Here is a 23,614-nt window from a genome sequence, read left to right on the forward strand (position 1 = left end):
ATACACATTCGTATACACTGAGTGGCCAGTTTATTGTGACCACCTGACGTTTGTAGGCAAATTATCTATAATTAAGCGCTGAAGTTGCTAGAGGGCCAGAGCATTATAAATAGGGAAGCAGGTTGTTTACCACGACAGTAGAAGTGATTTGTTTTTGGAGATACGGGTAAACAACGCGATTTAACAGCCTTTGAACGTGGGATGATTGTTGGCGAGAGCCATGGAGCGAGTATCAACAAAACAGCAGATTTAGTTAAATGTTCAAGAGGGGCTCATTGTTAAAGTGTTTAAAGACTGGACTGTCAGCCGAAAATCTGGGCGAATTTGCGAATTGTGGCCGTCAGCGACTAGTCAATGTTAGGGCAGAACGGAGAGTGGCAAGACTGGTACAAGACAACAGAAGGGCAACAGTGCAGTGTCACATTCCTCACATCACCTTTCAACATCTCGTGGAGTCACGAGGCGGCCCAACAAAGTCATCTCGTGGCCCAACAAAGTACTGATGGGGTGGTCATAATAATCTGGCCACTCAGTGTAAATGACAACACAATAATTTGCATTTCAAAGCTTTCATTTTAGATAAGAAGACAGCAATTGAATATAGAGCACCCCAGGTTCCCAGGGTACTCTACAAGAGTTACAAAGATATGTGTAGACACATCTACAGTAGATTCCTGCTTCTGAGTCTGCATGGTAGCTTCAATAGTTTAACATGAAGACAGGTGTACACAGTTGCTTGCTTCTTTGTTCTGAAAGGGGGTTTAAAAAATAATCTGTACAAATGGATGATTTATTATAAAATGTTCATAGTGTCCATGTTGGTAAAATGCAGTCGGCTTGTTTTACAGAGCTAACACACCAGGATAAGAATCTTTATTTCCATAAAAGTACATTTTTATTTTCAGCCGAGTCCAATGAGACTGTAAAATTAAAATTACATGGCTCAAAATAAAGATCCTTATCCTGGGAACTGAGTTTAAAGTGTAGCTGGAAGACCACTACCGCAAACAGCATGTTATTGCTATAGAACGTTGATACTTGCAGTGATAGTACTCAGAATATTAATTACCTTTAGGTTTTATTTTTCACAGCGCCTTTATTCATAACTTTCTATACATGCAGGTCATGCTATCCAGTAAAAGTGTTAAACTAAAAAATAAAAAAAAACGTACACAGCATGTTAAGTTTCTAAGCTCATGATATGGTAATTCTGAACATTTCTAAATGCTTTTTTAGTGACTGTTTCAAATGTCTGGCGATTCCTCGCACCTAGGATGAGCTCTTGAATTTGGAGCAATAAAATGTGTAAAAGAAAGTGAAGTTCCAGCTGACCTTCCTATTTCCATTAACACTTGCTACACCTTTGTTACAATTAAACAAATGGACCAATCAGACATTGCTTACAAGTTAAAGTACCTTTCATTAAATATGAGCATTCATTCAGTGTTCCTAAAATGTCTAAGGTAGCAGGTGTTAGAGTTCAATAACCCACTGCTAACTGTACAGCGCACCGTCATATTCAATTTCTTCTTGATATTAATGCATTTCATTAATGACTTAGCATTTTAAATTGAGTTCCATAAAAACTACTCTTGCGGCATGGCACAGCTGTCATTTGTTTTGACTTTTTTGGGGGTACATATTCTCCGTCATGCACAGAATGCATTGGAAGGTATGTTGTGTAGCTTTACATAATAAATTTATATATATATATATATATAAACACTTTGGCATTTTTCCAGTAAAACCATCTGCCATTGTTTAATTATGAATTTCTATGAATGACTCTGTGAATAGGTTTAATTAAAATGTTGCAACACTCACAGACAATTGCTTAATAGATTTCTGAATGCTTCTAAGCAATATATTTTGCAGATTTCAGGGTTATTGGTATAAGAAGCTTGGATGCATTAAGCGTTTCCTGGGCTTATGTTTCACAAATCTGGCAGATTAAACATGAGTTAGGGTGAGATGTGTCCTGCATAATTTATGGAAACTCTTGTTCGTTGGCAGCCCTGACATTTGTGACCGTGTATAATTATTATAGAGAGAGCAGTCAGTGGAAAAATTAGTTTTCAGCACTTCAGTCTTGGAGTTCACACTAGGACTTTGCTATAATTGTAAATTCCAGATAAATAAATATGAAAGTCTGTGTTATTACCAGTAAATGAAATATATATTACAGCTTTACTGATTCAAAAGGCAGGTTGTGAATTTATTTTCTGCATTAATTATTCAATCAATATATGGTACTATTTTCTATTTAATTATACCATAAATTGTATCTGTCCTGTTCTTATTGTCCTCTAATGTAGAGTCATTACAGTTTCATTTTCATTCAGGGCCTATTATTATATTTCTGATTCATTAGATCTCTGTTCAGAATTGGGATTGCTATTCAGTATTCTACAAATAAATACATTTTCGGTAAGTGCTGATTGATGGCAGTAATTTTTTGGTAAATCAACAGCTCTTGAAAGTAATATTCTCGTGTTGTGTTTCTGTGTTCCCCATCTGGGGACATTTAGGACACAGAAGGCATTTTTGTCATTATAAATTATAACAACTTCTCCAAGAACTAAGATGGCTTCAGCCACATTTTTAATGTGGATCTAAACATTACCTGGATAGCATTTAGTTTGCTGCAGAACTGTGTATCAATACAATTACCATGTAGTTTTTTTTATACAGTGGGGCAAAAAAGTATTTAGTCAGCCACCAATTGTGCAAGTTCTCCCACTTAAAAAGATGAGAGAGGCCTGTAATTGGCATCATAGGTAGACCTCAACTATGAGAGACAAAATGAGAAAAAAAATCCAGACAAATCACATTGGCTGATTTGGAACCAATTTATTTGCAAATTATGATAAAAAACCGTTTTCACCTTTTTTTCCCCATCCTTTTTGTATCTCAGTAAAGCTGATCTTCTCCAGCCTCTTTTAGGCACTCCCTGTCTACATCCAGCACATCACTAGTCTGAACCAGCTTCTGCATTGTGGACTATGCCTGCACAGCTGCTTGTAGTCTTCACCAGTAATGGGTGCGACAAGTTGGCAATGCAGGAGCACAACTGGCAGACAGTTGTCACCCCAAAACAGAAAGTGTCTGTACAAGGATCACCATGGAAAGATCAACAACCATTACTTTAATGAAAGTTGTATATTTAAAAAGATTGAAAATTAAATAACATTAAAATGTTGTGTCAATGGGCTTTAGGCTTGTGCTGAGATTATTCAGAATTCATTGACAGGTGCATATGACTTGCAGTTGACCTACTTCTGACCTGCATTTAAAGTGACATTAAATTCAAACTTTTTTTTGCCCCTTCCCAATCCTGCTGTAGGGACTTACCTTAAATGATGCCTCATGATTCGATCATCTTCTTCTTCTCTACTTCTTCTACTGTCCTTTTCAGCTGTCCCCCCAGCGCTGGTGCGGGTCTCCGATCCAGTGCTGACTCATCTGTCCTCCTCTCCTCTGACATCCCACGGAGTCTTTGCAGGTGCATGCTGCTCCATAGACTTACCTTGTGTCTCTTCTCGTCTCCTGGCCAAAGATCTGAACTGCGCATGCTCCTGCCCCGAGATCCTTTGCAGCCGCCCGAGACTCTTCAGATGGGAGCGCGCGGCGAAGATACAGGTAAGTTTAAACCCTTTTTCAAAGTTTTTGCTTAGATATATGCAAAAACCGCTGGGGGTTTAATAACCCTTTAACCTTATTTAAGTGGACTTGCATTCCAGTAGACTTGAAATAAAAAAAGGGAAAGATAAAATCACATCACCCTGCACAAGGAGAGAGAGCAGCAGTGACCGGTCTTTATTACAGGAAACTTCTGTGCAGAGGCAAAGTATCACACTAAATTCCTGCACAGATCCGGAAGAAATACACAAAGCTCACCAAGATTCAAGTAAGAATACACATCCCTCTTGTATTTTCTTGAAATATCTTAAAGGTTAGTGTTAGGGGTTCAATTCAGATTAAGGTCTACATTAAAGGGTCTTTTCCCTCCTGTACCAGGAAAACACCCAATCGGCCGTGATACTCCAAGAAGATGCATACTTTGCAGTATTTGCTGGTCTTGTGTTCCTATAAGAGGTGCTTTTATGTAAATGAGAAACACCATATTATTAAACAATTCTATCTGCTCGCAATATCATAAAAGCATCACTGAAGGACACATCTGAAAAATGTCATTTTTAACGACATGTATTTTTCAAGAAGAAATATTGACTTTTGCCTGTGTTTTGAAATGTTTATTAGGCTATTTTTCTTCTTCATCTTTAAACTTGAAAAGCATATTTTCTTTAAAAAATTCAATAATTTTGCATGTCAAATACAAACTTTTTTAACTTTAAAAACATCTTCATATTGGAATAGAATTTCAATGAGTTAAAAAACTATAAAATGCAGATTTGGCCTTTTGCTAAAAATCAAGCTTTCATCATGTATACTTACACAAAGCTCCTGTGCAAATAAAAAGAATATATTTTGGGGAAATTACATTCAATTTCCATGACTTTAAATATAAACATCCTTGAATTTGCAGAAAAAGAATGACATTCAAGAAACTTTATAATAAGTGAAACTACGACGCTAACCCACAAACACTGCAGGGCAGAAAAGTAGAGTCACTGCCAATAGCAGCCAGACGTATTCTGTTCTCCATACTTTATTAATGAAGGTTATTGAATAAAAGCTAAAAAAAAACCTCCACAAAATGGTGCCAAGGCAAGGTCATATAGCACCCAAGGAGGACCCCTCGATACCACCCCCACACCATATTAACTAATTATTGGCATATATAAATGTATATTTATATGTATAAATATCTCTCTCTCCCTCTAAGCCCACCTCTTGTTCTATTTTTCAATTGTGGTGAAAAAGCTCAGCTTTCAAAAATCTGGATATTCACATCAGGGTCTCACCATGTGCTCTTGTGTGTACAGGCTGGTCACAAACAGCTCAATAAATGCAGGAAATGGTACTAATTGAAATCATTGCTTGCAATTATCAGACTGCTTCAACATTTTAAAAGGGCTGTTCCATCATGCTTACAGTATATACAGAGTGAAGGCGCCCCAAATTTTTGTTAAATTCATGTAATTCTGGTGAAATTTCTGTATTTTGGACAAATGCATTGAAGGAAAAACCAAGAAGATATTATGGTGGTATTAAAGGGTGCAATCGGCTTCAAACTGCTTCTGAGGGTTATTGACATTCCCTTTAACTATGCTTGTGTAAAAAAAAACAGCTCCTCATTATTTTGCTTTCAGAAAAAAGTAAAATATAAACTATAAAGCAACAGTATACAAATAACACGAAAACACAAATATAAAAACATTAAATTAAATAAACTAAACTGCCCTACATAAAAAAACTCATGTTTCAAAATATTTCTAAATAAAAGAGTCATTTTTTTTTTGCTGCAACCATATTTTACCTAAGCAACACATTGAGCAAAATAGAGAAGCCTTACATTAATTTTACAGACGATAATAATTTTGTGCCATAATCAGTTTAGCTGAAATCACCCTACATATCCCTAGTTGGAAGTACAGCCTGTGAAAAGCTGTCACAACAGATTTGGATTGCAGAGTCCCAGGCCTCCTGCCAGTCATGGCAGCATAGGAACATCCTTTTATTGAAGGTGGAAGCCACGTTTGTGAAAGTAAAGGAGATTGAAAAATAGAACAAGCCAGCATGCTGAAAAATGAATTGTACTAGTAGCGATCATCTGAAAAATAGCAAGAAATGAATGCTAAAGTAAAGAGAGACTATAAATGTAGCTTTACAGTCCTAGATGCTCAACAGCTATCTATATGTTTTTCTTTAAATGCAAATAGTTAAAGAGAACCTGTACTTTGCCCATTCAAGGAAGAGCAACAGGTCCACTTTCAAGCAGGAAAGGTAAGGAGCAGATACTTATCTTCCACTTCCATGGCACCCTGTTCTCTCATTATAGCCACAGAAAAACTGGGTACTTCTTGGTAACAATATGCAGGTGATATTTTCCCTTTGTCAAAGGTAAAAATATTTCAGTATTCATAATATTGGTGATTTATATATTCTGCCATTTGGGGTCTACATGCATCTAACTTAAACTTGTTACTATGTATGCATCTATGATGATTGCATGTATAGGGCAATGTTATGGCCTGAAACTGTTGCTGCTGATCTTTGTCTAAAGCTGAGTATACATGGTTAGAATTTAGTTTGTAAACAGTTGTTTTCTGAACATTTGTTTGATCCTCCAATAGATAATGGAGTCAAACTGATGATTGCTTTTGACCGTAGTGATGAACAAAGTGCTCGAATGAGCTGGATTCAATATTTTTCTTGAACCAATTAAGTTTCCCGAACAAAAAACACATTCACTTTTAGAATCTCATTTTGGGAAACCCCATTAATTGCAAAGTGCTAAGACCAAATGTAATTTCGAACGACATTCATCAAGTCTCTGATGCATTATAGAATGCTCTAACCAGATATTTCGTACAAAATTCTAACCATGTATACCCAGCTTTAGGGACACTTTAAGAGCTCTTAGCAACCTGGGATGCTGTGACCGCCCCCCTGCTGCCACCCAATGAGAGGCCACCTGAGGCAACCGCCGGGAGTCATCTATTGCAGGAAGCAATTCGTTAGATTTGTCACTTTAATGTTATATTTCTGCACTGCTAAATGCAAGAGGGGCTTATTTTTAAATATAATAACTGAAGTAAATATTGTTTGTCCTCCATGTCATGCTTTAAACTTTCCAGCGTTCTTTAGAAAACCATTTGGGTACATTGATCAATATTCTGTTAATTTCAACTTTGCACAACACAGACCCTTTTCCTTCAGCCTTTATAAAGCAGACTCACTGTAAAGTTAAACAAAATGTTTTGCATTGGACTTTTATGAGGCATAAAACCTGGAACTTTCTGCCAGTATGCTTATATCTTTCAGTCAAGTGATAGGTAATATGCTAAGTTGCAAATGCTGTTTGATACAAATACTTTATTTCACTTATGAATTATTAGGCAAAGAGACCATGTCATATAATAAGAACCTTTAGCTTTAATTATTCAATTTCTGCAAGTTCTAACATTTCTAATGGTGATGTTTTCTCTATTTAATATTATTTTAAAATCTTTTTCTGTACATTTATATCCTGAAAGATCTCATTAATATCTTTTAGCAGGCAAGTAATCAATAGAATTCCAATTACTGTGTAAGTGATAGTAAATTTACTCTCTGTAGTATGGGGAGATTTATATGCAAGCTGAACAGTAGGCAGCACTGTAGGAGAGTAGGAAAATGCAGTATTGTCTGATAATCACACCGTAGAAAGCTACAGTACAAATATTCTCATTGATCACCGCTGTCACATTGGCTTAAAGGATGGCACACTATAAGGGGCAATATTTTAGAAATGTACAAGTACGGATGTAATTTACACAAAGTGGAACAACACATATCCTCAATCCCTTGTGAGCCCAGTATTTCTGCGGATACAAAACTAACACTTTTTTTCTGCTGAAATGTAGGCGTTGCAAATGATTCAAAACCAAGACATGTTATTTAAAAAATGCAATATTCACAGATACATTGGAAAAGGGAACTGTAGCAAACACTTGTATAGTATTAATACCTTGGCTTTTTGGATACAGTGCTGTATGTCCTAAAATGCCTGCACGTGTTTCAGTTCGATTGATCAATATACTGTTCATTTCAACATTCAGATTGGACAATTTTCTCTCTTGGATAGTCAGAACTCAGCAAGGGCAAAGTGAAGAGAAAAGGTAGACTGTGCACTCTTTTGCCACCTTACTGTATATCCTGAAGTGAAGCTACACTTTAAAGAATATATGGATGCCAAGCAACATTGCAAATATGACCTCTTACCTCTTTTCTTGTGCTTTCAGAGCTGTCATAAAAGGCCTAGGTCATTATAAACATTGCAGTGTTTACATTCAAGCTATGTAAATCTGCACTGTAACTGCAGACAAAGACTGAGAACAAGGTATCTGCTCCACATGCTGTACCTGTGACTTCACTAAGGAATTTGTATTGTGCTCTGCACTCCTGTAATCACAAACCACTATACATTGGCTGTCCCTAAAAGTTTAACTAAGCCTTATCCATGCCCTATTCTATGTGATGCTAGACCTGCCATTGTGGAAAGCACAGTGCACATATAGAGAGACCCCAATGCCATCCTTGTTCTCCATATTTTTGTGCAGATGTGCTCTCCGCACAGAAGGTGAATTAATGCATGGATCGCCTACTTGTGATCTCCTGCAAATGCTCAATCATTAGAATGATTGTTACAATATTCCCATTCCCAGCATGAATGTCTCAGCAGGAGGGGGCGCAAAAGTTCAGACCTGTTACCCCTGCTATTGAAGTAGTTCACAGCTCACAGGAGAAGGGGGTAGGTGTGCACATGTCAGATTTTTGTTGCATTGGGTGCTCTAAGTTACCCTAAGTTACTTGCCCCAGCACTTGTTGAATGCACAAGAACAATCACTGGACAGCAAGGTGTTTAATAAAATGTATGTTCTAGTTCTGATTGAATTATTCACCTGTCTCGGTGTTAATTGAATGCTGCGGTATTGATCTTGCCATTGGATTTTCTGAAACAGGGCTGAAACATGTCTAGTTTTGTGTTTTTTATTGGTTACAGACTACATTTTTCCCTTTTTTTCATTATTTGATTTACTTAAATATAAGCATACAGATTTGCCAAGTCTAAGGAGAAACATACGATTCATAAATCACACTGCCTGAACTCCTCAACTCCATTGATGAGATATGTATGCAAATTTTTCATGCAATCAAAACTTGGGACATCAGTGATCCTCCTAATTCAGTCATCAATACTTATCACTTTTTTACTGCTGAAGGTCTCAAATGTTTCTCCTCCCACAAATAGGCATTCATACCATGCTGCCTGAAAAGCTCCTATTTTATTTGTAATAATACATATTTGTGTAGTGTTGTTTTTTTTATTGATACCTCAGGACAGTCTCCTGAATACAAAAGTGAGCATTATTATGCATTAGGGCTTGTTCACACTAAGCCCGCATGCTTAAAACACTCAGCTAGTGTATCAGGTGAGGTCCCGCGGGTGTGCGGTGTGATGCATAGTCTCAGCACATTACACCGTTTATTTTCTATTAAAATGTATTTGGAGTGTACAAAGTGTGCACTTCATTCGGGTCTCCTCACAGCCACGAGGTGTCATGCGCTGTGTTGTAAAGGGAGCCCATGGAGAACAATTGTTTTCTATGTGCCCTAGCAGTGGCTGGCAGTGTTCAGTTGTTAAAAAAACACCATTCATCGCTTATAGTGAGAACAAGCTATTAAAGCTGTCCTATTACTTAATGCTGACCTTTACCCCTTTTGGCTAGAAATCACATCAGCGTACAGCTCTGCAACCGGCAATGGGGTTACGAGAGGCCAAGCTCATTGATGCACATCAGGAGCAAAGGCTGCCCTGTGTAGTCCGATCCTATAGAAAAGCTACAATATCTCAAATTGCTGAAAAAGTTCATGCTGGTTCTGATAGAAAGGTGTCTGAACACACAGTGCATCACAGTCTGTGGCGCATGGGGTTACCTAGCCGCAGACCAGTCAGGGTGCCCATGCTGATCTATTTTCACCACCAAAAGTACCTGCCATGGGCATGTGAGCATCAGAATTGGACCACAGAGCAATCAAAGAAGGTGGCCTGGTCTGATAAATTACATTTTCATTTACATCGTGTGGATGGCCGGGTGCATGTGTGTCACCTACCTGGGGAAGACAGGGCACCAGGCCTTCAAATTTTCCAGATCTCAATCTAATCGAGCACCTGTGGGATGTGCTGGAAAAACAATCTGATTCATTGAGGCCCCATCTTGTAACTTAAAGGATCTGCCACTGACAGCTTGGTGCCATATACCACAGCATACTATCAGAGGTCTAGTGGAGTCCATGCCTCAGCGAGTCAGGGCGGTTTTTGCGGCAAAAGTGAGACCTACCCAATATTAGGTGGGTGGTCATAATGTTTTGACTGATCAGTGTATGGCCTGAGCACAAGTAAAGGGTTCTGGTGTGACAAATGGTTATCTCACCATAGAGGAATGGCTCCCAATTACGTTTCTTTCCCTGGGAATTTAAAGCAGAGCAGTGACGTTCTTCCTTCTGTATATCGGAGCAATCTCCACACCATCTAGGAGCAGCCCTCAGCACCACCAACATGGCCACTACCTCAGTGCATTCTCATGGTGTAATGGGAAATAGACATGTACACCGGCGAAACATTTTTTAGTTTAGTTACGGTTTGATTCAGATTTTGCGTATTTCATTTTTCAGTAGTCGGTACGAGATTTCGTTGTCGTTTCCTTTTTGTTTCGTTGAAGCAAAGTGGCATTAATTGTTTTTTTCTATGTCACTGTACTGCAACGCAAATTCGTCCACAAACGAAAATTCGTATAGAATACCGCTAACAAATTTTGAACGAAATTTAGTTTTCGGAAATTTGGATTGGTTTTAATTTATCATTTCTGTTATTCAGAAGTTCGGATACATCCGAATCTCAGAATAAGCGATAATTCATCCGAAAAACAAATTTTTCCGAAACGAATTGCACATGTCTAATGGGAAATGTAGTTCTCATTTCCCCCCAGCAGCGCACGTTGGATGTGACGTATGACATCGGTTTTGGTCTGCCCACTGGCACCTTGGGCACTTTAAACAATGAAGACATCACACAAAAGAAAAATATTCGTAATAAAAAAGTAAGGCATTATTTCTGAAAACTAATAAGCATTTTTATTGTCTGAACAAAGGCAGCTAAGGTTGTAAAATGATCATGATCTGGGAGTTCAGCTTTAAAGGGAAACTACATGGTCTTATCCTTAAGGGCCCTTTTCACACCAGCCACTGCACTACATCGCACCGCAGCTGTTGTGCAGTGCCCAGCACAGTGCTGATGTGCTGATCCCAGCACATGGCACTGTGCACTTTTTTTTTTAGAACTTAATTGAAATTGCATAAGTGACATTTCATTAAGCTCTATGGGAATGGAATGGAGCAAGGCAGTTGTACCATGCCACATCCCACTGTGCTGAATAAAGTACTGCATGCAGTCCTTTTTTTCAGTGAACACCACCGAAACATGGTGGTGTGAATGGTGCCCGGTCGTGACAAGGCAAAATGCCTTGTTATGTGATGGAAAAAAAAAACAGCCAGCACAGTCCCAATGCATTTGGTGTGATTCACCCTTACAACCAAGGGAGGTGCCATCTTAGCTTATACAATATTTGGATTGCAGTTGCCATGGTGCTGCACATGTGATCAGCTATGACAGCAGCCATTTTAGGGCTTGAATGTTCATTTGAGAGCTGAAATAAGCACACTGGCAACCTTGACAGTCAGAATGCCTTAAGTTGGGCCTTTACCCATATCTATAAAATAACAACAAACACACCTTTAGAAATGTTTAGTAATGACCATCTACAAACATATACTTCTAGATAATTTCAGGCTTTGTATTGTTTGTAAATATTATTCCTCTTTTCTGCCCCAGTCTTCTGACAGTCGCCATGTTTACTAAGGGCAGATTACTAGATCGCCTATTACTTCCTGGAACTCTAGCACATGTGACTAGGACATGTGACCATGCACATCATCACAGGGGAAGAAAATGCCTTTCCCTGAGATCTCATGAGATTACAGATCAGATTTTCAGCAATGCTCTGCTGACGACAAGGCAATCCCAGTGTGCATTGCTTTGGCAAACTGAAGTCATTTTCCCCTTTCAAAGCAGGAAGTGAATGCTCTGCAAGTGTAAGTATTTCATAATCACAGCCTGACTTGCCTGTTATTATTAACCTTCCTGGCGGTATTCCCGAGTGTGGCTCGGGCTTCATTTTCATTACCAAAAGCGGTAACCTCGAGCCACACTCGGGATTACACAGCGGCACACTTACCTTGTCCACGATCCCCGCTAGGTCCTCTGGCCGATGCCGGCATCCATCTTCCGGGTTCCATCCCTTGCGGGCGTACGCGTCGCAGGGGCGCGGAACCGGCGGCAAATTTAAATGTGAAAAAAAACGCAAAAAAGAGACAAAGATGGGAAAAAATGGAAAAAATCAGACCGCCAGGGAAGTTAATCATGATATATACAGCGATACATTGGTAGGATTTGATTTTTTAGTGTAAAGGTCTGCTTTAAAAGTAACTGTTTTGCGAGACATGATATTGGTGGGTAAAGTTCCTCTTTATTGTTAAACTACCTTTATTAGGCTTATAAATTCATTCTGTTATGAGGTGATTTCAGGCTGTTTTAATATCAAACTGGTATCTGTAATGTTTAATAGTCTGTGCTAGCCAGCATAAAAGCCTTCTTACAACATTTGCCTTTGCTCAGTACATCTGTGCAAATGCTGCCTAATCTGTGACAGCACTTTTAGGAGGATGCTGCTATTTGCTGAAGCCTAGATTGATACCAAACTGCTCTCCGTCCGCCTCGATCCAGCTGATCAAATAAAGAGCCAAGTTTTTGCACGGTAATGTGTTTCTAATTCATTCAATTTTATAGAGGATAAAAAAAGTGTAATTTTATAATCCTAATGTACTATTTTACTTTTAAATTCAAAATTCACTTCTGCTGAGAAAAAAAAAAAAAAATATCCTGGCTGGTTACAATGCAAGGATTTTAGTAAATATTATTGCACGCGCCTGTTTGCTAAACATTTTTATTGACGCTCACACATGGATTCCACTAACTTTCTTCCTCTAACTTGCTGAGCAGGATGTTGTGTCTTCATCAGTCATATGATCAGTCCAACAGGGCTATTCACAAAAGGGTGAAGGGTTTGGAGAAGGCAGGAGAAGTGAGCAATCTAGGACAACATAGCCAATTCAGCTCACTCTCCAGTTCAGGCATGTTGTCCTTGATTGTTCACTTCTCCTGCCTTCTCCAAACTCTTCACCCTTTTGTGAATAACCCTGCAAGTGTTTTAATGATCAAAACTGCTGGGAAGGGCACACAGGCAATCACAGCATGAAAGAACATTTCTGGGAAGATCTGTACATCAAACTTGGGGGTTGATTTATAAACAATTTGCAGGGTAATTTTCCCTGTGAATGTTGGTCCTGTTCAAATATAAGCGCAAAGGAGAGTTCTTTCGGTTTTTTTTCCCCTTTATAAGTGAAAATACATTTGAATGTTGATTATAGTATCTAGGAATGTCCCAATGCCAGGGCCGATACAGGGCAGTTTCACGAGTACTTATACTCTTGAAAATGCCTCAATACTAATGGCTGTCTGAGGTCCCGTGCTTGCTGGGGACCTCACGGCAGCTTTCTTTGACAGCGCTGGTCCAGCCCCACATCTCCTCCATCCCGGCGACCACAGAGGCCGCCACAGCACAGGACAGCCCTGGATCCCGGGACCACCCCTCGCCCACAGAGCTCTGGAGAGCGCAGCCCTGGAGAGACCCACATGCAGACCTGGTGAGACCACACACAGCCCTACACAACTGCTGTATCAGCATGGATTGACGGAATCTGTAGTCCCTCTGGTGCTGGTTGCCATTTTCCATTGCTGAATAATCATGGATTGCTGAGATTTGTAGTCCTCTATAGTCAGTTGCTATTCTTCCTGGCAATGAATGTCAACTGGCTATAGAGGACTACAAATCTTAGCAATCCATGATTGCTGGTTGCCATTCTCCATTATTGAATAATCATGGATTGTTGAGCGTTGTAGTCCCCTATATCTGGTTGCCATTCTCCATTGGCTAATAACTATGGATTGATGGATCTGTAGTGCTCTATTGCTGGTTGGCATTCTTCATTGATGATTAATTATGGATTGAGTTACAGTTCTTCATAATTATAAAGAAACTGCCCTCAAATCATCAGTCTGTGTTGTTTTAGAAAAAATTTCACATGTCCCTTTAAGAAAAAGTATCAGTAATTGGTATCGGCAAGTACCTGAGGGACAGTACTTGTACTTGGTTTTGATAAAATGGTACCGGGACATCCCTAGTAATATCACATTATGGCCACAAGATGGCGATAATGCAGCATAGGAAATATTTATTTTCTATGCTAATCAGCCCCATCTAGTGGCTCCAAGCTCACTTCTGTGATGGACTATAATCTCATGTTTAGTTTACTAATGTGTATTGATATTGTAGTCCATCACGGGAGTGAGCTTGGAGCGGTGGCTACTTTACAACACACACAGGGACCATGGAGAACACAAGTAGCCACCCTCCAGAAGGAAGGACAGTGTCAGCACCAATTCAGAGATGATTTTGTGTGATACACAAATAAGATACATTTTTGTTAATAGTTCAGGTATTGAATGCATTTTTAAGGTTGAACTCCTGAATTTAGTGTCACTTTAGGGACCTGTGCAGTTGTTGGGATCTGCTGTTAGTTTCACTTCCAAACTCCTGATCCATGTAAACTAAAAGCAGATGCACATGAAAGGAGATTAATGTGCTGAGACCTATCTCCACTGCTTCTATTATAAACCTTTAGGATGGATTACTCCACAGTGCCTGTAGCTACAGAGGTCAGTATGTTTTATTTAAAAGTTTTTTTTACTGCTTGTTAAGAATATGTAAAAAATTGAATGTCCACAGCCTGGCCCCAGTTCTGCATTACAAAGCTAAATATGTCTAAAGTAAATTATAGTGTGAACTGCCATACTTCCAAGAATCTTGTTAAATCATTAGGCAAGAACAATTTCAAATGTCAGTGACAGCACGTGTTCAGATTAACCCGCAGACGTTTTCATATCAGTGACAGCACAAATTTGTCCAGGACTAACCATCAGCTGTTTTCATATTACAGAAAACCTTTTCATATTACTGCTGTGATATAGAAACCAAGACTAAAACTAGAGTCTATTCATACTGAAGAAGTAAACATAGTCAGTGTCGCCCACAGCAGTCACACTCCAGCTGTCATGTTTCTACTCCAGGTTAGAAATTTCAAGCAAAACATCTGACTGGTGCTTTAGGAAACACCTCTGTCTCTCCTATTTTCATAGAAAAGCATCATAAATGCTTAATCAAGCTTTCACCTTTAGGTAAACAGAAAAACAGGCATTAAAAATGCTATGTGCATGAATTCTCATTAAGAACACCGCAACAAACAATTCAAACCGTTTATTGGCATAAGTTACAGTACTTCAAATACAAAGCAGCAATTGCTAGTATCTCACTACCGATAAGGTCAGACAAATACTTTTACATGATAATTGTGATACCTCTCTCACCAGGACAATGCATTGTTCATGATGTGTATGATTGTATGTGTAACATATATATATATAACACACACACACACACAGATCTGTTTTTCAATTTCAGACATAATGTAGATGATAGTTCCCTTGGTCTACAGTAAACTCCTGTCAGGAGAAATACACATGGGCTGACATTACTGGTTTCCTTCTAAAAATGCTAGTTCCCTGGCTGTTATGCTGACCCTTTACCTTTAATATTTCCTGAGTCTCTGACAAAACAAGAATACAGGTCAAGAAGGTCAAAAGTCCTCATCTGCAAGCTCGTTCCTGGTCAATATATAACATACTGAAGCAAGAGAGTCAGCATGACAGCCAAGCAGCTAACATTTCCATAATGAGGGAGCCAAAGTACCTTGACATGTTTCTTTTGAGAGCAGTATTATGAATAACTATGAATAACGCTAACTTTAAACAAACATTTTCATCAAGGGAACCAGTCACTAAAAATAAAATTTGAGAATTCATTCTAGCACCAAGATTTACCTCCGGTATCTTTTGACACTGAGGGGATAAGTCTTCATTGCAGGGGATCCCAAGGCAGGGGAGGAGAGTAAGCAAACAAAAGGCATATATTAACATTAGGGATGGTTAGTGTTGGGGTTACAAGAAGGATAAGTGTGAGGGTTAGTGTCAGAGTTACAAGGATAGCCTAAGAGTATGGCACCGCTCTTGGCACCTGGAGCTCTGTTGCATGTACCAGTGTTGAAACTACTCACCAATAACCAAATAATGTGGTTTATACATGCTAATGGTAATAATTCTGCTTCCAAAGTTCCCTAGGAGCACCCATACTAAGAGCATTCAATATGCAGAATTTAACTTTTCTTTAAGCTGGACTTTGAACCCCTTCCCCATTCTACAGTTCAATGTGCACACCTCTCAGATACTGTGGGCATATTGGAGGTCTGGTTTGCATGGGATACCAGAGCATTCTGGAGGGGAATTTTGAAAAGTTACTGTGAGGAATGGCACTATGTGGTGTCTGCTATCGTCTGGTAATGCAAGATTTTCAGGCAACAGGTTTACTGTAATGTAGCTGTAGATATCAGAAGCTGGTAGATAATTACAGTGGGTCAGGGAACATGTGCTCCCTATGACAACAGAAAAGCTAGGTGGCAGCTGTAGTGGGAGTGATCTGGCTTTTTGGCCAGATCGTCCTAACTCTAAAATAAGGATGTGTGCACACTGTATTTTTCTGCACAGCTACGATGCTCTAGATGTGGAGTGTACTATCTTGGCAAAACTGCAACTGGTTACTTTGTTACAAATCTTTGGTGTAAATACTGTTCAGGACAATTCCATGATATAGCAGGTATCTACAGATGCCTGCATGTGAGTTTAGTCTTCCTACTAAGTGCCCAAAATTCTTTGACATAGCAGGTACTTCCAGGTGCCTGCATGTCAGTTTAGACTTCCTACTGATTGTCCTGTGAGCCCAAAACTTTTGGGCATGCTGGTATGCAAATTTTAACCAATTACCATTTTGACCCTTATTATTGACCCATCAATGGAATGGTCAGACTCACTGGCAAATAATGAGACACAGGAGGTGGAAGGTTAAAGAGCCAAAATCTTGTAGAGGGTAGCTGGTTAATATATGCATAAAGTCCAGGGACACTCAATAGCACAGCTATAGCAGAGCTAATGTTTACCATGTATACATGCATTAACTACTAAATTGCTAGGAAACAATGAGCAATGATGAATACTTGTAAAAGTGTATTTCCAGTGGCTGCATGCATATGTGTCTCAACTGATGTGTAGGTGCAGTAGCAGGATCCTGGAAGCTCTATTACATTTCCCATGATCTGCCCTAGCTGCGTAGCTTAGAGGTCATGGATTTTTCTCCACCCCTTCTGTGTACATCAGAACACTGCAAAGAGGCAATGAATTGTTCTGCATAGTTCAATGTAGCTTGTAATGGTCCCACTCTCCATCTTCTCTTTTGTCATGTCACCTCCCTTTATTTTCAGTCCCTCCGAGTACCGAACGTTAAGGAAACTCACAAGTACTTTGGAGGGAAGCAGTTTAAGAATGTGTTATACGGTAGCATTAAAAGTGAACTGGTTTGTTACTAGGTTAAAAAGTGGCAACACCATTTATAAATTACATGGGTACAGTTTTCAACAAGTTAGTTCTAATTGAAATGATTGGGCATGGGTGTAATGACAGGCATCTAGATGTGCCTGTCATTACACCGGCGATGTAGTGGTTTTTAGAACACTGCAGGGCGGCTAGAACTGTGCATTATTTGTAGCACAAAAATATTAGCTTTAGCTAAAATGACTAAAATCACTGCCAACTTTATTTGCCTCCGTGGAGCTTTTGCAGTTAAGTTACTAGTTTGACATGATGACTTCACTTTTTTCATGAGGGCCTCAAACACCGGTAATCCTAATGTTTACGGGGTTACTTACCACTAAACATGAAATTAAGTTATCGGTTTGCCTGCACCAACTGATGAGCATAAAAAAATTCTAAAAAGAATTTACTGCTGTTTTTTTTTTTCTTTATTTCTCTACGACTTCAGTGGAAGAACTCTGCACCTGGTATGTCCAATAACCAGAACCATTGCAAGGAATTCCAGCTCTCGTTATTGGAGTTCCCACTTATTTTCCTGTATAGAGAATACAGCAGAGGAGTGAGACAGCTTCGACTGCAATAGTGAGCTTCTATTGCATGGGAAGAAGAACCATTAACTCCCACAGGAAAATACTGCCATCGTAAAGGTAAGAATAATTGTAAATGAAATATTTTTGGGTGGACTGTCCTTTAGTTTTGCTCTCATTCGAAAACAAGAATGGAGCACAATTTGTTAATCTTTCTTTGTACAAATAAACAAACTTGTGGCCAAATTGTGTGATAGGAGAGGCTTATTTGTGTGCAGCTGCAATGGGGCAAGTGTATGAACTGCCATTTCTACCTTCTGTAGATAGAAACTCCAGTTCCTGTACCTCCCTGATGTGTGTTGCAGTGGCACAGGTTTTACTCATAGCAACAATAGAGGTGTTCGTTCACAGCTTCAAAAGGACTTGGTAGTACTAGCCCTCCTCAGAAATGCATGAAGTGCCTTACGACATGTCCAACATATGTGTAGCGTATCTATAGTGTAGGAGCTGCCTTGACAAATTAGAAACTTGGTCACTAGACATCACTTTTATCCATGGCCCTAGACCTCTTTTTACACGAGCCCTTAGTGTAAAAAGAGGTCTCTGTGCAGGCAGCTGCTGTCACAGCTTAGGCCCCAACCATGCTCAGGGCTTCTGTGACTCATTTTTCCTATGTATATTATTAAAGATTAATGTATCACAGAAAATATTATTTGCACATTCCATCGTATTATGTCCACGTGTCATCATGTCAATGCTCCATATTTTATCAAGAGGGTCTTAAATTCTGATTGTACGTCTTGCCTCAGATTGTCTGTAAAATGTACATTATTGCCAGCCCAAAAGCCCACTGTGATAACTGAACGTTAACAATTATCAATAAGAACATTATGAGGTACTGATATGAGGCCACAAGGTATAAAAACTAAGCGACAACTGAAGGTAACCTTCTGATGTGCCAAAAGGGAGCAGCTTGACATATGTTTGGAATTTAGTTCTAAATAATTTTTTATATAAAGTTTTTTTTTTAAACTTTGAGAGAAAAGCACTCCTCCACTTGATGCCCCTATGAGTAGTAAAACAGAGAGCTTCTTCCTCTAACCCCAGTGGCACCAGCTTAGTGAACCTGCAGGTGAAAACCCGTATCGCCATTCCACTGCTATAAAATGGATCATTAATACCATTATTCAATTAAAGTGAATACTCCTTTCAAGTACCTTAAACATTGAAGCAGCTTGCTCTATAGGAACCCTTCAAGAATTCATTTTGTTTTTTTTTCCATTTTAGCAAAACAACTGATGGCACTGTTAATTAAAATTCTACACCCAACTGTGAGAAATACATTAAGAACCATAACAAAAACAATTATGTATGCAAGAACTTTAAATATAAACAAGCCTGGGAATGTAAAGGCACAATTAATGTTTAAGTGACTTAGAATTGAGAATTTATTAAAAAAAACAAAAAAAACTTGCTTATAATTGTCTGTGCTGGAGTTGAAAGCTACCAGTTATTTTAATTTAACATTCGGTAATTACGGTTTCATCAAAAATATCTGTACAAATTTCCCTGTTCAGTCATTCAAAATGTTATACTATGAATTCCAAGGATTTTATCACTATGAATCTCCAAGTGCAAATATGTCCTCAGAAGTCCGGCCATAGCAATGACTGAGGTTAGTATTCCCTTCATTGTCATCATAATGATAAAGATTTCCTCTTTAAAAGTAGGTCTCAGTAGCACACCCTTCACATAAATTAGATTGCAGGCCATTCAGGGGAAAAGCCTTATGCCTGTAGGAACAGCAGTGGAGCAGCAGGAAGAGAGCTGTCAAAGTCAAATAAAGATAGGTGGAAAGTATACTGGGACAGGTGGTAAGTTCACTAGTATATCCTCTTGTTGGCAAAGCTAAGGCTCGAATATGAGCAGCAACACTTGATTTGCAGAAATCAATTATTTGTCAAGCCCTAGAAGGAGAAGAAAAAGAATATATTAGTTTAAAAACAATATTGACATACATTTAAAGATATTACATGTAAGATGTTTAACAAACCAGCAGGGACACAACTAAAAGATAAATTCACTTAATGTTCCCAATTCATTGCTGGATGGACAGTGAGTCACTGAAAGGCTATGTAGCTTGCCACTACCAACTACCTTCTGAAGTATGTGCCTCTAAAATCAAAATTTTATTAGTTTTGGACAGAGCAGAGAAAGGTTTTTCTTTTCACTCTCCATGTCCTTATTGGAGAAACACATCAATACTATCTGTCTAGGTGACCACTGTCAGTGATGGGTTGTTACTGTAAATAGAATACTTGTTCCAGTGACAGCTTTCTAAAATAGGATTCCTCTCACTTTGGAGAGATTTCCTGTCACTTCCTGATGCGTCTCCAGGACAAGAAGTGATGGAATATCGCTAGTTGGACAGGTTGTTACGAACCAGGCCACCATATGCATGGAGTTTATATGTTCTACCTGTGGTTGTGTGGGTTTTCTCTGGATTCCTCCCACACTCCAAAGACATGTCGGTGGTTTGTTTTTTTAAAAAGCAAAATCTAACAGGTTTCAACCTTTCCTTACGCTATTCAAAACTAATTAAAAAAAGTATTTGCTTTAGATATACTTTACAGATCAGCATGACACACAGGCAACTAAATATTTTCAAAAGGAAAAGGCCAATGGCAGTCCAAGGACTTCTCATGACATTGGGGGCGAATCAATATAGCATTTGTGACACTTTCGTGGCAGTAATGCTGTCAAAGACACGTGTGACAAATTCAGGTCGTTCCTAATAGCAACACTTTTTCATTTTGTCAAAATAGCTGCGTCAAATTCATAGAACAATAATGTTTTTGTGGAGATAAGGAAACTGGCAGTAAATAGGACCAAAGTAATTTTGGAGTACTTTGTGTCAGGAGTAAGAAGGTTGTCCAGTCCACTTTGTTGGTTGCTAGGACGTTGGTGGACCCAAGGCATCTTAGCAACCAATTAGGCTCAGTCGCTCTATTTCGTTGGTTCCTAGGATGTCGGCTGCCCCAAGGTCATCAGTATCTTGCAACCACTGAAGCTCAACCGCACAGTGTTCTCGAGACCTGTGCACAAGGCAGGCTTTGCAATAAATCCAGGTACATGCTTCTGACATATGGATGAATTTGTCGCATTCACTGATATTTGTGGTAAGGTGGTGCAGACAGACTTTAAAAGATTGTCTGTACCATTCTATGAATTCCAGAGATTGTTTTTCAGCTCTGGCAGATGGAAATTACATCTGGGCCTCCGTGGGTATGGAAGTAGGTTTTCAAATTTGAAACACCCTTATGTTCACCAAAAACTGAACCATCAAAGAGGGTGGTCTTACTCCTTACACAAATATTACCAAAGTAGGTGATTCACTATTAGGAAAGCACACAGCTTCCAAGGTATGCTCAGCTGTAAATGAAAGACACATCCACCAACAAGATCGATCAGTCTCTGTGGTGGTCTTTAAACACTTCCAATGCTGTGTACAAAGACTGGTTCTGTGCTCATAGCCAAATGTTTCCGTGTATTTCCCATCTCTAGTCTTTAAGGACCATTTACAGGTCATGTTTCCAATTTCGCCAGACAAAGAACAGGAGAGTTAACAGGTAGCATTTTTTAAAACCACCAGACTATTTCCATATGAAATGGAAATACATGAGATGCCATTGCTTTTCTCCTTCTAAAAAAGCTGGCCAGAAAAAAAGTATACAGATTACGAAAGCTAGATATAAGTCTGAGACCTCCTCTGCATAATTGTTACAGGTTGGTGACTCAAAGCACTGGATCCAGAAGGTCAGCATTAGGCCTGGTTCACACCTGAACGTTTTTTCGCGTGTAAACGTGCAAAACAATGAGTTTCGTTCACACCTACGCGTTCATATGCGCAGACAAAAATGGCGCAGACAAAAATGGCACAATTTTCCCGGTGGTTGCCGTGTGTTCTGGTTGTAGCCGCGAACACAGAGAAATGCGTGCCTAATAATGGAGATGGAGAGGACACCAACGCAATGGGGACTGTTGTAAATACACAACACATGGGATACTCAATTACATATTTGGGACACTACACCATATGGAAAAATGCTAACCAAAGCTTTCATAGTATCAGAGAAATATTGTCCATTTTTTGGTAAAACATACATGCAAAGGTTAATTCTGGGTACACCTTTACACATATATAGGTTTGCTTGGTAAAATAAACTTAGAAAAATCAGTAAAACCAAAGTGTTCCTATATCTACATTTAAAAGCACAAGGAGATCTTACACTTTACTCCAAAACAGGCTACATCGGTCATAATTACATAATATACCCTTATAACAGCTTGTTCTCATGTGTCAGTTAAAGGCAGGCAGATAAATGTGTGTGCGTGTGTCAGTCAGTCATGTTACCTGCCAAATGATTTGCATTTCTGTATAGTCCTAAGATCTACACCGCTCTGCCACCTTTCTCAGCTCTGTCTGGCGGGTTATTTTTCTCTGCAGTAGTTGAGTTACTCATAGAGGTCTCCTCCCCACCCCCAGTCTGTGATTGGACAGTGAAAGGAGAAGCAGTACAGTTATCAGCTCATCTCTCTGTCTCTCTGCTCTCTTCTGCTATCTGTATACTACCTGCACTGCACTCTGATTAGGTTAATCTACTGTTGAATTAATTATTAAACCAATTAACAATTTAAATACTTCCCAACAAGAGAGTAGCTCCTATTGGAGACAGTGCTTGGCAGGGTTTTATACTGTTCTTTACACTGATATGTACAGTAACCTGTGGCCACCAATGGCTGCTTAAATAGTTCCGCAATTTTGTATTCGCTGTCACTTGTTAAAACAAATTAAATCTAACTCTGCCAAACAGTTGCATTATATTCAGCCGCTTTTGTTACTGACATGCCACACAGCCAGTAGGAAGACAACACTTTCTCTTTTACAATTAGAGAATATTGGCTATCCCTGCTTAAGCCTGCTGATTGGACAATAAAGGAGCATAAACACATTGATGTAATTTTGTAATCTCTGTGCTCTCCCATCCTGTAGTCATGTTCACAGTGTTAAACTGACACTGAGAAATGTAATAAAGTCTTAATTGGGTCTGGCACTGCTGGCCCTACCTTTCACAGTCAGAATGCTGTACAGGGGGACTACATGAGGTAATATAAAGGGCAGACAAAGGGGTCTATTCACGAAGCTGCCGAAGGATCTCGCCGTAGCTTCGGTCGATCCTTCGGCTAGCTTCGGCCCCAGGACCCCTTCGGTTCAGTAGAACCGAAGGGGTGCTGTACGGGCTAGTCACAATAGCCCTTACAGCTCCCGATCGTGGCCGAGCCGAACTCATATGCATCGGCTCGGCTGAGCCGTGCTGAAAGCCGAAGCTGGCCGAGCGGCCGGCCGACAGCCTGCTTCTGACAGCTGGGCGGAGCCAGCCGTGATCTTACGGCTGGCTCCGGCCACTTTCAGAGAGATCAGCGTCCCTGGTTACCTGCTAACCAGGGGCACTGATCTCCAAACAGCTAACTCTCCCTGGCGCTCAGCGGCATTCGGCTATTCACTCACTGCTGTTCCGGATCTTTAAGAATAGCCCGGAGAGCAGTGAGAAGCCTGCCGGTGGTTCGGCTCAGCCGATCCAGATGTTGGATCGGCTGAGTCGAACTCCTTCTGCACTTCGGGTCGGCCGAACATGCTGGGGATGGT

General features: G+C 39.6%; 1 protein-coding gene across 3 annotated transcripts in view; it reads right to left on the reverse strand.

Annotated features, from left to right (window-relative positions):
* Positions 1-18,981: 18,981 nt before the first annotated feature.
* GK (glycerol kinase) overlaps positions 18,982-23,614 on the reverse strand; it is a 69,505-nt gene continuing 64,872 nt past the window's right edge. For all 3 annotated transcript variants that reach the window (XM_018561116.1, XM_018561117.1, XM_018561115.1), the window contains one exon: positions 18,982-19,874. In XM_018561116.1, the coding sequence (XP_018416618.1) occupies positions 19,861-19,874 (14 nt within the window). In that variant the 3' untranslated portion in view covers positions 18,982-19,860. The remainder of the gene's footprint in view (positions 19,875-23,614) is intronic.

Source organism: Nanorana parkeri, unplaced genomic scaffold (assembly GCF_000935625.1).
Source record: "Nanorana parkeri isolate BGI_ZX_2015 unplaced genomic scaffold, ASM93562v1 scaffold500, whole genome shotgun sequence".
Classification (NCBI taxonomy): Eukaryota; Metazoa; Chordata; class Amphibia; order Anura; family Dicroglossidae; genus Nanorana; species Nanorana parkeri.